The sequence below is a fragment of the Pistacia vera genome, unplaced genomic scaffold (assembly GCF_008641045.1).
Source record: "Pistacia vera cultivar Batoury unplaced genomic scaffold, PisVer_v2 Contig198, whole genome shotgun sequence".
NCBI classification, from domain to species: Eukaryota; Viridiplantae; Streptophyta; class Magnoliopsida; order Sapindales; family Anacardiaceae; genus Pistacia; species Pistacia vera.
The window spans coordinates 183,601-198,231 of NW_022195999.1; the positions used below are offsets into that span (position 1 = coordinate 183,601).

The 14,631-nt window shown below is 34.8% G+C and overlaps 2 protein-coding genes across 3 annotated transcripts; one reads left to right on the plus strand and one right to left on the minus strand.

Moving 5' to 3' along the window:
- Positions 1 to 1,804: 1,804 nt before the first annotated feature.
- LOC116128204 (tRNase Z TRZ3, mitochondrial-like) lies at positions 1,805 to 3,646 on the plus strand. Of its 2 annotated transcripts, none has more exons than XM_031413897.1 (6): positions 1,805 to 2,190; positions 2,603 to 2,692; positions 2,902 to 2,946; positions 3,075 to 3,129; positions 3,294 to 3,359; positions 3,456 to 3,646. In XM_031413897.1, exons 1-6 carry the CDS (start codon positions 1,837 to 1,839, stop codon positions 3,494 to 3,496), a joined length of 651 nt encoding a protein of 216 aa, XP_031269757.1. In that variant the 5' UTR covers positions 1,805 to 1,836; the 3' UTR covers positions 3,497 to 3,646. The 2 variants fall into 2 exon arrangements, with proteins under 2 accessions (XP_031269757.1, XP_031269758.1); XM_031413898.1 differs by having other exon boundaries at positions 3,294 to 3,357; positions 3,453 to 3,564.
- Positions 3,647 to 10,001: 6,355 nt separating this feature from the next.
- LOC116128205 (photosynthetic NDH subunit of subcomplex B 3, chloroplastic) lies at positions 10,002 to 11,436 on the minus strand. Its single transcript, XM_031413899.1, has 6 exons — positions 11,166 to 11,436; positions 10,964 to 11,074; positions 10,811 to 10,867; positions 10,605 to 10,667; positions 10,434 to 10,496; positions 10,002 to 10,343 (listed from the first exon to the last, which is right to left on the minus strand). Exons 1-6 carry the CDS (start codon positions 11,376 to 11,378, stop codon positions 10,263 to 10,265), a joined length of 588 nt encoding a protein of 195 aa, XP_031269759.1. The 5' UTR covers positions 11,379 to 11,436; the 3' UTR covers positions 10,002 to 10,262.
- Between the last annotated feature and the right edge of the window lie 3,195 nt (positions 11,437 to 14,631).

Consider the following 14,631-nt stretch of genomic DNA (forward strand, 5'->3'; position numbering starts at 1 on the left):
GGAACGCAATCAGTGAACAAATTCGAAAACAATCAAAGAGCTAACAGCAAAGAAACTCACTGTAAGAGCTGTTACAATGCAAGAGAGTAAAAAAGAGTCCTCTTTAGGTTCAACAAAAGAAGGTTTGAGGGAAAAAGTTGTATTGATATGCCAAATAAGAATCCTCAGCATGAAGTTCCCAAGCTTAACCCCATAGTACTGTTTCATATGTCCAGGTAATGAAATTTTTGTGCTGTGTGTTTTGGCTTCGTGGGGTTTGTTCAGTGTGTTTTTATGAAGGGTTTGATTTTGTTCTGAGTTTAACGTTCTGGTTGAAGATTTGAGTTTAAAGTTCCTAATTTTGTTTGTAACTTGGGTTTTACATCTGGCTTGGTTGTTACAGCTAGTTTATTATGGATTTTGGGAACTGGGTTTAAGTTAGTTTTCTGAGTTTATCTGGAAAAGAATGTCAATTTATAGTTTATGGGATTTTGTTCCATGGTGGTTTTGTGAGGTGGGTTTGGGTTCTTAAACTTCTATAAAACTAAAGTTTTCTTATTGGTTTGTAATTAAGTGTTGATTTTTTTTTTTTTTTAAATTACAGATTCTGGGGACTGGAATGGATACTCAGGACACTTCGCCTTCAGTCCTGCTCTTCGTTGAAGAGCAAAGATTTATTTTTAATGCTGGAGAGGTAAAATTTTCTACTCTACTATGGAGTTCTGGTCATCTCTTATTTGGATAATGTTGACTTGTCACTTCCAAGGTCTCTGTTCAGGAATAGGGATGGGCGCGGGTTGGGTCGGGGCCGGGGACCCCATGCCCCATCCTTGTTACCCCCTCCCATGCTGTCCCTAGCCCGTCCCTATGGGTGGGGATTTTTCTCATAACCATCCCCGGCCCGTGGGTACAAAATCTCTCCCATCCCCGTCCTGGCCTGGCCCGATGAACAAGGCTTTGCAGGGAATTTCTCCCTGTAGGGATTTTTGCCCCATATAAATCAAAACTTTCCGTAACAATAATATTTAATTAATTTAATTGTGAAAAACTAGCACGTTGATAGGTATTATATTTGACTATTTAATTTCAGTAGTTAATTAATTAAAAATGCATAATTTAAGGTAAGAAAGTATAAAGTCTAACAATTTCTTGTAAAATTTAAATTAAGATTAAAAAAGCAATACATAATTATTACCATAAACTGAATTAATTGTTATTAAGTTAGTAACACATTTTCTATATAGTATTAAATAGAGGAATTCAGATTCTACATTCTAATGTTTTATGTTGCTGAGGCATTACCGCATTGTAATGTTCTACTGAAATAGTCTCATCTCCTAAAAGTCATAAAATAAATACTTGAAAGAAAATTTCGTTGAAAATTGATATGAATAATTGAATATAGTGAATAATAACAATTTCTTGGCAAAAACTGGAACATGCTAATAGATTTTAAAGCAATAAAATATGAACATCATTCAGGTTGCATTGTAATAATACATCCTTTCAGGCTGCATTGTAATAATATAAACATCCTTTAAGCTGCATTTTAAATTTATTTTTGGGTTATGTCCCATGTATTATTATTTTGTGAAATTCACAAAGTAATAATACATATATTTAATTATTAGACTCTCTTATTTAAATTATTTTTCTATAAATTTAATACAAACATTAGAAAATATTATAAAAGTAAATATCATAAATTTAAATACATTACTTAAAATCATGATTTAAACTTTAACTTTATATACAATATCGTAAAGGAACAAAAAANATGGCAATCAATATCTTTCTCTTTCTCACCATTTCCCCCCTCCTTAAACCCTCAACGCAAACACCCTCTTCATTCTTCAAATGCCTTATATAACTCCGAACCTGCGCCTCCTTTTCTCTTCTTCTCCTTTCAGACTCTCCCTTCCTCTTCTCTCCAACCCCGCCACACCCCGCCACTCCCTCTTCACCGTCCTCTCCTACTCCGGCAGACGATACCGTTCCACCTCTGCCCCGCAACGAAACCTCAATCTTCAAAAAAGAAACAAGAGCACAAACGAAAGAGGAGTTGTTCCAATGGAAGAGAGTAAGAATGAACCCTCTTTTGGGTTTAACAAAAGAAGGGCTGAGGGAAAAGATGGTTCTGATAAGCCTAAGAAGAATCCTCAGCTTAAAGTTCGTAGACTAAACCCTACTAATACTATTTCGTATGTACAGGTAATGGATGTTTAGTTTGTTTATTTTGTGTTTTTTTGAACTGGGTTAGTTTGGTTTTTGCGTTTAACGTGTGTGGTTAAAGGTTGTGTTGAAGTTGTTCTTTTTTTTTCTTTTTTTTTTTTTTGGTTCTTGGCTTTTGTGGCTTTTAGTGAATTTCCTGGTTTCTGGTTCTTGTGGTTTGTTTGGTTATGGATTTTATGTACTTCATTCATGTTAGTTTTTGTATTTATTGGGCGTTATTGGAAAAGGAGGTGAATTTATAGTTGTTTTTGGCCTTTTGGCTTTAGTGGGGTTGTTCAATTGTGGTTTCGCTGGATGGGTTCAGATTATTGAGTTATTATCAGGAATAAAATTTAAGTTGTCTTATCGGTTTGTGATATGGTTTTGATTTTTTTCTTTTCTTTAATTATAGATTTTGGGAACTGGAATGGATACTCAGGACACTTCGCCTTCAGTCTTGCTCTTCTTCGACAAGCAAAGATTTATTTTTAATGCTGGAGAGGTGAAATTTGTTGCTGAATTTATTAATGGAATTCTAGTAATCTCTTATTTAGATAATGTGTCTTCAACGAGGAAGTTATTTTGAAACAATGGTCTATAACTGTTATATGTCTATAAGATTGCCACGTATATGAAGACCATTTTATGTGATTCTTCTAAATATGAATACCTATCAATTAATTGTTACTTAATGCACTACTTCTATTACAGGGATTGCAACGATTCTGTACAGAGCATAAGATTAAATTATCAAAGGTAGGAAAAATCTGTAAACAAACTTTTTGTTTCCCCTTTCTTCCCATTTTAATATATATTTCCAAGTTTGTTCACCTTCAATTTTTGAAAATTGTCTAGTGCAATTGATATGATGAATCTTTTTTCAGATAGATCACATTTTTCTTTCTCGTGTTTGCTCAGAGACGGCAGGTGGACTTCCAGGTTAGTATCTTGATAGAGAAATTATGATGTATCCATTTCTTTTTGGTAGCATAAACTTATTATTACAATAGCTGGGTAATGTTTTTAAGCATTACTATTATGAACAAGTATTAGGACTGCTCATGCAAAGAGATGATTGGCTGAGTTTTTACTTTACCTCACAGGTCTTCTTTTGACTTTGGCCAGTATTGGAGATGAAGGACTGTCTGTGAGTATCAGGCTGACTTCATGTATAACTGCCTTTCTTCTGGATACTTTTAACTAAGAGTTTTATTTGCTTGGTGGTTACTCACCATTATCTAAAATTTTCGTTTGTTTGCTTAAAGGTCAATGTATGGGGTCCTTCAGACCTCAAGTTTTTAGTTGATGCAATGAAGTCTTTCATTCCACATGCTGCTATGGTTCACACACGGAGCTTTGGGACATCTCCATCCTCTGATGCTACTCTAACTGATTTAACAAAGTTAACTGACCCCATTGTTCTTGTTGATAATGAGGTTGTTAAAATATCAGCCTTTCTTCTAAAAACAAATTGCTCCGAAGGATCAGCAGTAAAGCCTGGTGAGATGTCTGTGATATATGTTTGTGAATTGCCTGAACTCATGGGAAAATTTGATCCAAAAAAGGCTGTGGCTCTCTTAGGTCCGGATCCATCGCAATGTCTTAAGTCGATTGCTGTTGGTCAGTGGCAGAAACAAAATTTGGCATAGCCACAATGATAGTGAATTAGTTTGCATAAACTAACCAGTTTGATAATAAACACATAGACTCCCTCTCCAGTCTCTTTCTGAGATTTTTTTTTTTCTTTGGAAGAAAACTGTTTGATGGCCTATTTCATCCACGGACCACAGTTGCTAAGTAACAAGACACAACATCAGAAGTATTGTGCGCAAAAGCATTACAATAAAACTAAAAAAGAAAGAAAATTAGAATTAAACCTATTCAAGTTATATTCTCTGATACTTTGATATACAGAAGTATTCTAGGTAACATATATGGTGTTGATAATTCATAATCCAATATTGTGGTATAAGGTATCTGCTCAAAGAGTTTGAGAACTTTGTTCACTGCTTACACAATCTTCTTCACTTTTGTCATCTCTCTATGCTGTTCAGGACACTACTGGATGCATGTCATATAACATTCATAAATGGGCTTGAAGAGGACTGCTTTAAACCACAAACGCCATCCCAAAAATTGTTTGTTTGATCGACTGGATGTCTTATTGCAATTTATGCTGTGGTTTGGTGGGTAAGACTGAATCTATAGTCTTCCACATTATCCATGTTGAAATGTTAATGGTCTTGATGTTTTTGTGCTGAATCATTGTACATATTGTGGATTCCATAATCTTCACACGGTGAAATCTCTAACAATATATTCCAGGTGCGGTATCACCATATTGAACATCTTCATGACAACATTGGTACAAGAAAATTCTCACCCATCTTAGTATTAGATTTGAAACAGTTGTTAGTTATTAATACATAATACACAAAATTTGTCATTGAGACACCTTGAAGGTGAAACTTTTTTAATTTCCATTCTGTCCTTCCATTCAGGCAGTTGCTGGATGACAACCTGCAGCAATATGAAAAACCTTCATCCAATTTCCGTACAATAGCAGTAATTGAAAACCATGACAAAGTGGAAGAAGAAAGATTACGACACGCCCTGTAGATTCAGGGGTTCCAACAGTGGTTTGGAAGCCAATCTCCATTTTTTGGTTGCTGCATAGAACCCATGAAACACAGCATACTACCTCTTTGAAACAATTATTTTCACCTCATACCAATATATTAGATTATGAAATATTTCCTTAAAATTATTCTTACCCTCTTCAGCTTTCCTTCTCTTTGTCAGTTCGAGGGCTTGCAGCTCCTTTCCTTGAATAACCTTCAACAGTCAAAGATTCCATCAGATCAGATATATAAATCTTTACCCCTGCTAACAACAATTTTAGAGCCCTGGAAATGGCCAAAAGCAAATCATCAGTAAATCAAGTGCATAAAGCTTCAGAACAGTAAAATTCACCTCAACCATACAAGTAGCACAGGTTCCTCCTCCTCCACAATCAGCAGAGGTCTAGCCTGGGAAAACGCACAATAATGTAGCTATATCATGTAAATTTCGATGAAACAATGAAAAAACATATTACATTAATAAGAGACAGAAAACTACATTAGGTCCATACAATTCAATATTACCATCGCATATATTCCTAAGTTTCTGCCCTCCACATGCTGTTCTAAAATGCTATGGAGTTCCATCCGGGAGTAACACGACTAAAACAATCCGACGACGTGCCATTAAATTGCTAATATTTTTTACTACACATACAATTCAGTACATAATACAAACATGTAAACTACATGAACAAATGCAAAATTGACTACTGGAGGTTCTCTTTAGCATTTGACTGGGAGTCATTATCAGGATGGTTGCAGTGGCTCTGATATTGCCTCTAGAGAAGCTGAAATGTCTAGAGTATTAGGCCTTTGCAAGTGTGGAAGTGTAGTGGAAGTTGAAAGGCACAGAACGAGAAGGCAATCTGAAGAATTAGTTGAAGACTTCCCATTTGTGATTATTTGAAGACGAAAATGTCGCTATAGAAATTAAATTATTAGGATAGTTTTAGTAGCTGCTGGATTTGCATGAGTGGTGGGGCTTTTATTTTATACTTCTGAAATGTAGCGCGGCTACGGTTTATCCTGGGTGGATTTCAGGCCCAAAAAGGGCAAATCATGGCGGGATTTCGGCCCATGAAATATGAATATGGACGCTAGACGGAGGGCTTGAACTGAGACCTGTGGTTAATAGCCACACGCCAACCCACTGAGCTACTCCAGCACCTTGAGGTGCCGAAACTCCATTATTTTCTCATATTTAATTAGTAAAGCTAATTAATTAGGGTTTATGATTTTATCCATAATTAGTTTAAAAAATCTCAATTATAAGATACTTTTCTACATTTATTTGTGAAAGGTTTGTTACAATATAGTGTTCTCTATATTAAAGGATCTAATCTAGTATAGTCCAAGTTTGAGCTTTTACAATATTAAATCAATTTTGATAACATCTTAAACATTAATCTAACTTTCAAAACCAAATTACCGATGCTCAAATACACATTAGTTAACCTCTTTTTGGTCGTATGATAAATTCTTTAGCCATGAGATTAGTTATACCTAAGAGGTTTTATGTAAAATCCCAAGAGATTACCTATCACATTATGCAATTATCTGTGATTTTGAATTGTAGTATTCCGTGGCCCTAAGAATTTATAGACTCCATGTGGGTTGGAAACTGAATTAAACTAAAAAAAAATACCACACTAGTTCTATGGCATTTCATTTACTCATTTACAAGGCCATCATTGTTATCAATTTCTTAAATCAAACTTGTCTTAATCATACAACTAACATTATATATTAAAACCATCATTAGGTGATAGTGGAAAAGAGAAAGGGTCCACTATCGGTTTTGAGTTTGAGTATCTAAAAACTAATAGGATCTTATGAGGGAGATTTATCTGGTCGTTCACTTTAGGATCGTGGATCAATTAAAGTGTATAAACTGACATGACACTCACTCACGAAGAAAAAAAAAAAAAAATTATATATGTAAACTAATATTCAACCAATAGATATTACTCTTTATTAAGACATCATTATTTTATAATATTAGACTGTAAATGAATTTAAAATTAACCTACACACACAAACTGTACACACACACACACACCACACACACACAATTATATCAACCAAAACATATCCACAGAGTAAAAAAAATGAAACATGTTTCCGAGACACTGACACACAGGAAGAATATAGAAAATATTTCATGATAAGTAGGAAGCACATTTAATCATAAATTACTCCAAATGAAATCATTGATGGTTCGAAATCATGGCCAAAGTTCCTGTCTATCTCTGCAATTAAAAACAACCAAAATTGTTGCTTATTCCAAACAATAATATGAATGGCCAAGTTTTGTCCTGTTCTCGACCAAAGTTGCTGCTCATCCATTTAGGCCAATCAAAGGAAGCGAACTCAATCCTTTCTGCTGATCAATTCTTCAGGAAGAAAAACTGTTTGATGGTGGATTTGTTTGGCGGTGTCATATACTGTTGCTAAGAAACAAAGACAACATTGGAGCAAAACTACTCTCCCTAAGTAAATGTCTGGGGGTTTAATCCACAGCTTTGAAGTAAACAAAAACACAACTCTAAAGTAAATATAATTTCTGCTCTTTTGGTTGCTTGCATAACTATCTATCAGTACTCTTCCATACCGCAAAACATTTCAATTAAAGAAAGAAAATTAGCTTTCTTGCTGAAAATGAGTAAAGAAACTGTGTCTTCATGAGAAAAAAAAATCACTTAATATTCAAACCAGATAATTGGTTTAAGAAAAACTAATCATATTAGCAACTATGATTCCAACGTTCAAGAACTACTTGCCTTGTTTCAAATTTCCACCTATTGTGCAATCATCGCGGCTCAAACAAAACTTAGTTCTACACTTAAAAAATGGTGTTGAAATGGCAAATATTTTTTTTTTCTTTTTTTTGGTAACCGAGGTGTCCAGCCCAGCTTGTGTGTACCTCAACTAATCCTCGGAATCTACTTAACACTCTATATGATAAGCCACAATGTTATTGTGATAGGTCTATTGAACATCCTACAAACCAAAAGGACCAAGTAAACCATAATGTTATTGTGATAGACAATTATCTTACGATATGCGATACATATCCGACGATACAATTCGATATGGGTCGCTAACGATACGTCTCAAAGAGTGTATCCTAAACATTTTGATACGTTGATATGTATCCTACGATACGATACGTATTGGTTCATATCCTTAAAAATATTGATATAAATTAATACGTCTTTATTAATTTGGGTCAAAGGTAAAAAAAAAAAAAAAAAAAAGACAAATTTTGGGTCGAATTCGGGCCACACAGCTCAATTCACTAAAACCCACCCAAATATATCCATTTTGCATGGAGAAATAAAGAGGAAGATCTGTTGCCCATTTTGTATGATAATAATAACACAAGTGGAGATATAAATATTAATATTGATCTTGGAAATGATATGAATGGTTGAGAGGAAATAATATAGATTCTTAATTTTGTGATTAATTTTGATTATCTAATATCATAATTTAAAGACAATAATATCACAAAATTCATTAATTAATCTTGGGGATGATATTAATTTTTATTATTTTATTTTATTTTTTAAAAAAAGGCATCCTACGATACAATATAATACGATACACGATTCAAAAAATTAAGTTTTTGATATACGATACAATACACAATTTGACAACCATCTATTGAACATTATACAAGCCCAAATGACCAAGTAAACCACAATGTTATTGGGTAGGTGGTCCTAAGATTTAAACCAAAAAACTCAAGGGAGGAAACAAACCTTCTTAATCACTAAGTCAACCCCTTGGGGTTGTAGGGATTTCTTTTTCTTCCTGCGTAAGACAGTTTAAATTAGCTATAAGAGAAAAAAATAACTAAGCATGAGGTATCTTTTAGTGGAGCAAATGAAACTTGGTTCTCCCAAGCTTGTGTCATACACAACCTTTTGATTGTTATTGCTTCCCAGAAAATTTCATGGCATCCTCAACTTGCTTCTGCGTATCAAAACAAACCTCTATGAGCCATCGGAGTTTCTTGCAGAACAAACAGCAAAGCTCCCAGGCAAAAGCTGCATTAATAAATACCACAATAAGAGAAAGCAAATCTCAAATACTTGACACATTTTAAAGTTCACAAATGTTTTTCAATGGTCTAAAACTCTGTTCCCACCATTACAAAACTGTCAAGCTTCCAAATGACCTCCTCTCCTGAAAAGTATTGATAAAACACAGCTTAGGACGAAAGCAAAATCGGACCTCACACAAGTATAAATACTAGCATCAGCTGAAACATGATAAGTAACGAAATACTAACATCAAATAAAGGACTGCTGCTCATCCATTTAGGCCAATAAAAGTAGCCAAGCTGAAGCTAAACTCTGTTCTGTAGCAGGTGCAATATGTTCAAAATTATAGTTAGCAGTCCAGTTTGGGAAAACAGATATACGTAAATGAAAAGGTAAAGATATAAGCATGAGGAAAGCTAACCAAACAAAAACAGACACTCTTTCACTTGTTTCATCAACAATATTTACATTTTGTTTGAAGAGCTTGAATGAACGTTCTCCCAATGACTGATATTATAAGTTGGTCCTGGATCCATCGCAATGTCTTAAGTCGATTGCTGTTGGTCAGTGGCAGAAACAAAATTTGGTATAGCCACAATGAATAGTGAATTAGTTTTGCATAACTAACCAGTTTGATAATAAACACAGATTCCCTCTCCCAGCCTCTTTCTGAGATTTTTATTTTCTTTTGGAAGAAAACTGTTTGATGGCCTATTTCATCCACGGACCACAGTTGCTAAGTAACAAAGACACAACATCAGAAGTATTGTGCGCAAAAGCATTACAATAAAACTAAAAAAGAAAGAAAATTAGAATTAAACCTATTCAAGTTATATTCTCTGATACTTTGATATTACAGAAGTATTCTAGGTAACATATATGGTGTTGATAATTCATAATCCAATATTGTGGTATAATGGTATCTGCTCAAAGAGTTTGAGAACTTTGTTCACTGCTTACACCAATCTTCTTCACTTTTGTCATCTCTCTATTGCTGTTCAGGACACTACTGGATGCATGTCATATAACATTCATAAATGGACTTGAAGAGGACTGCTTTAAACCACAAACGCCAATTCCCAAAAATTGTTTGTTTGATCGACTGGATGTCTTATTGCAATTTATGCTGTGGTTTGGTGGGTAAGACTGAATCTATAGTCTTCCACATTATCCATGTTGAAATGTTAATGGTCTTGATGTTTTTGTGCTGAATCATTGTACATATTGTGGATTCCATAATCTTCACACGGTGAAAGTCTCTAACAATATACTTTCCAGGTGCGGTATCACCATTATTGAACATCTTCATGACAACATTGGTACAAGAAAAGTTCTCACCATCTTAGTATTAGATTTGAAACAGTTGTTATCGTTTATAATACATAATACACAAAATTTGTCATTGAGACACCTCTGAAGGTGAAACTTTTTTATATTTCCATTCATGTCCTTTCCATTCAGGCAGTTGCTGGATGACAACCTGCAGCAAATATGAAAAACCTTCATCCAATTTCCGTACAATAGCAGTAATTGAAAACCATGACAAAGTGGAAGAAGAAAGATTACAGACCAGCCCTGTAGATTCAGGGGTTCCAACAGTGGTTTGGCAAGCCAATCTCCAATTTTTTGGTTGCTGCATAGAACCCATGAACACCAGCATTACTACCTCTTTGAAACAATTATTTTCACCTCATTACCAATTATATTAGATTATGAAATATTTCCTTAAAATTATTCTTACCCTCTTCAGCTTTTCCTTCTCTTTGTCAGTTCGAGGGCTTAGCAGCTCCTTTCCTTGAATAACCTTCCAACAGATCAAAGATTCATCAGATCAGATAATATAAATCTTAACCCCTGCTAACAACAATTTTAGAGCCCTGGAAATGGCCAAAAGCAAATCATCAGTAAAAATCAAGTGCATAAAAGCTTCAGAACAGTAAAATTCACCTCAACCATACAAGTAGCACAGGTTCCTCCTCCTCCACAATTCAGCAGAGGTCTAGCCTGGGAAAACAAGCACATAAATGTAGCTATATCATGTAAATTTCAATGAAAACAATGAAGAAAACATATTTACATTAATAAGAGACAGAAACTTACATATGGTCCATACAATTCAATATTACCATCCAGCATTATATTCCTAAGTTTCTGCCCTCCACATGCTGTTCTAAAATGCATATCTGGAGTTCCATCCGGGAGTAACACTGACTAAAACAATCCGACAACGTGCCATTAAATTGCTAATAATTCTTTTACTACACATACAATTCAGTACATAATACAAATCATGTAAACTTACATGAACAAATGCAAAATTGACTACTGGAGGTTCTTCTTTAGCATTTGACTGGGAGTCATTATCAGGAATGGTTGCAGTGGCTCTGATATTGCCTCTAGAGAAGCTGAAATGTCTAGAGTATTTAAGGCCTTTGCAAGTGTTGGAAGTGTAGTGGAAGTTGAAAGGCACAGAACGAGAAGGCAATCTGAAAGAATTAAGTTGAAGACTTCCCATTTGTGATTATTTGAAGACGAAAATGTCCGCTATAAGAACTTTAAATTATTAGGATAGTTTTAGTAGCTGCTGGATATTTGCATGAGTGGTGGCGGCTTTTATTTATCTTATCTGAAATGTAGCGCGGCTACGGTTTATCCTGGGTTGGATTTCAGGCCCAAAAAGGGCAAATCATGGGCTGGATTTCGGCCCATGAAAATATGAATATGGACGCTAGACGGAGGGCTTGAACCTGAGACCTTGTGGTTAACAGCCACACGCTCTAACCCATTGAGCTACTCCAGCACCTTGAGGTGCCGAAACTCCATTATTTTCTCATATTTTATATTAGTAAAGCTTAATTAATTAGGGTTTATGATTTTATCCATAATTAGTTTAAAAAATCTCAATTATAAGATACTTTTCTACATTTATTTGTGAAAGGTTTTGTTACAATATAGTGTTCTCTATATTAAAGGATCTTAATCTAGTATAGTCCAAGTTTGAGCTTTTACAATTATTAAATCAATTTTGATAATCATCTTAAACATTAATCTAACTTTCAAAACCAAATTACCGATGCTCAAATACCACATTAGTTAACCTCTCATTTTTTGGTCGTATGATAAATTCTTTAGCCATTGAGATTAGTTATACCTAAGAGGTTTTATGTATAAATCCCAAGAGATTTACCTATCACATTTTATGCAATTATCTTGATCGATTGAACTTGTAGGATATTCCGTGGCCCTAAGAATTTAATAGACTCCAATGTGGGTTGGATAACTGAATATAACTATAAAAAAAATACCACACTAGTTCTATGGCATTTGTCATTTACTCATTTACAAGAGCCATCATTTATGTTATCAATTTCTTAAATCAAACTTGTCTTAATCATACAACTAACATTATATATATAAAACCATCATTAGGTGATTAGATGGTAAAAGAGTAAAGAGGTCCACTATCGGTTCTTGAGTTTGAGTCATCTAAAACACTAATAGAGATCTTTATTGAGGAGATTTATCTGGTCGTTCACTTTAGGATCTTGTGGATCAATTAAAGTGTGTATAAACTGACATGACACCTCACTCACGGAAGAAAAAAAAAAAAAACATTATATATGTAAACTACATATTCAACCTAATATGATATTACTCTTTTATTAAGACATCATTTATTTATATAATATTAAGACTGTAAATGAATTTAAAATTAACCTATCACACACAAACTGTACACACACACACACACACACACACACAATATATATATTTAAAATTAATTAATAACATATAATATACAAAGAAAGGAAACCCAATAGCAATCAATATCTTTCTCTTTCTCACCATTTCCCCCCTCCTTAAACCCTCAACACAAACACCCTCTTCATTCTTCAAATGCCTTATATAACTCCGAACCTCCGCCTCCTTTTCTCTTCTTCTCCTCTCAGACTCTCTCTTCCTCTTCTCTCCAACCCCGCTACACCCCGCCACTCCCTCTTCNTTTGGTTATATCAGTGCACGATGTAGTCCTTTGACCTGAGACATTGTAGTCAGATCCGATATGGATGTGTATGGTTCATACGGTGTATAAGTACGAGACTAATCATGTTTCATACAATAAAGCTTATTTGGTCATGCGTTGTTCATATGCAGAAACGAACGATGGTCAAGAGGGGATCCATTGACTCGGAAATATAGGATCGGGAGTACTGCTGACTCCATCCGGATTCGAGTTCCTAGATGAACATGGATAAATGTTAGAAAACAGAATCTCTGGCCAGAGTCTATTATTAATCATACAAAAGCAAGTTTGTGATGACGAGTTCCGGACATATTGATCGATGATTCAGTAGAAGATCAAGTTTAGGATTTTGACGTTCCATGAATCCATACTCGATTAGGATATCTCAATGGAGGGACTTTACCTGCATGGTACGTATGATCTGAAATGGGTTCGATGAAGTATTTCTTCATCGTGGTTTAGGGACTATGGCACATTGCTAGATGTTTACCATAGTCGTTGGGCCTCCGGACAGATTTTCGGATTCATCCAGAACCGGCTCAAGGCTAATCCACGGTGGACCTACATGGTCACACCAATAGCCTTGAGAAGTTAGAGAAGGATGAGAGAGAGAAATGATTATCTGAAGAGGGCTAGCACCTTCCGAGGGTAATAATGGGATTTCTATAGTAATAGTTACATAGAAAACTATTTGTGACATTTTCAGGGTTAAAATGATCAAGCAATAATTAATTATATTTAATTATTAAATCTTAAAGTGTTAAGATTAAATCTCAAAGTGTTAAGATTAATGAGATGAACAAAAACAACATTTTAATAGTTAAAGGGTAAAAGGGTAAATTTATGGGTTGTTAATGTAAACTAAACAGCCCTTGAATAATATTGATTATTCAAAGGGTAACATAATAAATTCGTGGGGTCCCTTTATACAATAAGATTTTATTGTGCTTGGAAATGAAAAATAAATAATTACAAAATTGCCCAAGTATATATAAATGCAAAAGGTTGCATTTTTATTCATAACACACATTGTTCACTCAAAGCAAAACTAAAACTCTCTCTAAAAGCCACGACCACTCTCTAAACCTGTCAAGGTGGTGTTAAAGTGTGGAGGTCTCATCTTTTTGGGGCTAATCTTCATCAATCTAAAGCAAAGGAGAATGTATAATCTCATTTCCATGCTTTGTTTAAAAACCGGTTTTTGAATCCATGCTTTCATGCTTTTATTCTCCATCTCCACCACTCTTCATGCATGCTGATTCTTACACCATCCACCACCAAACAACCACCACAACCCACCACCAAATCACTCATAAATTCAGCCACAAACCCCCCAAAAACCATCACCAAATCATTCACAAATTCAGCCACAAACCCATCCAAAACCCACCACAGACTCAGCTGCAAACCTATCCAAAAACAACCACAAACCGAGCCACAAAACCACCACAAACTCAGCCACAAACTTACCTGAAAGCCCCGATTGGAAACGTGGGATTGTACCTGGGAGAGAGAAATGAAACTGAAATTTTGTTGAGAGAAGAAGAAGGAAAAAGGGCAATCCAAATCTGGTCACAGAGTGATAGCCTTATAGCGGCCAAATCCAACCGCCGTAAAACCAAAGGAAAAGAGAGATGAAAACACTCTACACATTCATTGCAATGGAATGGAATGCAATCAGTGAACAAATTCGAAAACAATCAAAGAGCTAACAGCAAAGAAATTCACTGTCAGAGCTGTTACA

Excerpts from the sequence above, each read along its gene's own strand:
- LOC116128204 (XM_031413897.1), top strand. The coding sequence starts at position 1,837 with ATGCCTTATATAACTCCGAACCTGCGCCTCCTTTTCTCTTCTTCTCCT. Across the intron at positions 2,191-2,602 it reads ATACTATTTCGTATGTACAG|ATTTTGGGAACTGGAATGGA; the intron begins GTAATGGATGTT and ends CTTTAATTATAG. Across the intron at positions 2,693-2,901 it reads TTATTTTTAATGCTGGAGAG|GGATTGCAACGATTCTGTAC; the intron begins GTGAAATTTGTT and ends CTTCTATTACAG.
- LOC116128205 (XM_031413899.1), bottom strand. The coding sequence starts at position 11,378 with ATGGGAAGTCTTCAACTTAATTCTTTCAGATTGCCTTCTCGTTCTGTG. Across the intron at positions 11,075-11,165 it reads TCAATTTTGCATTTGTTCAT|TCAGTGTTACTCCCGGATGG; the intron begins GTAAGTTTACAT and ends GGATTGTTTTAG. Across the intron at positions 10,344-10,433 it reads CCCCTGAATCTACAGGGCTG|GTTGTCATCCAGCAACTGCC; the intron begins GTCTGTAATCTT and ends TATTTGCTGCAG.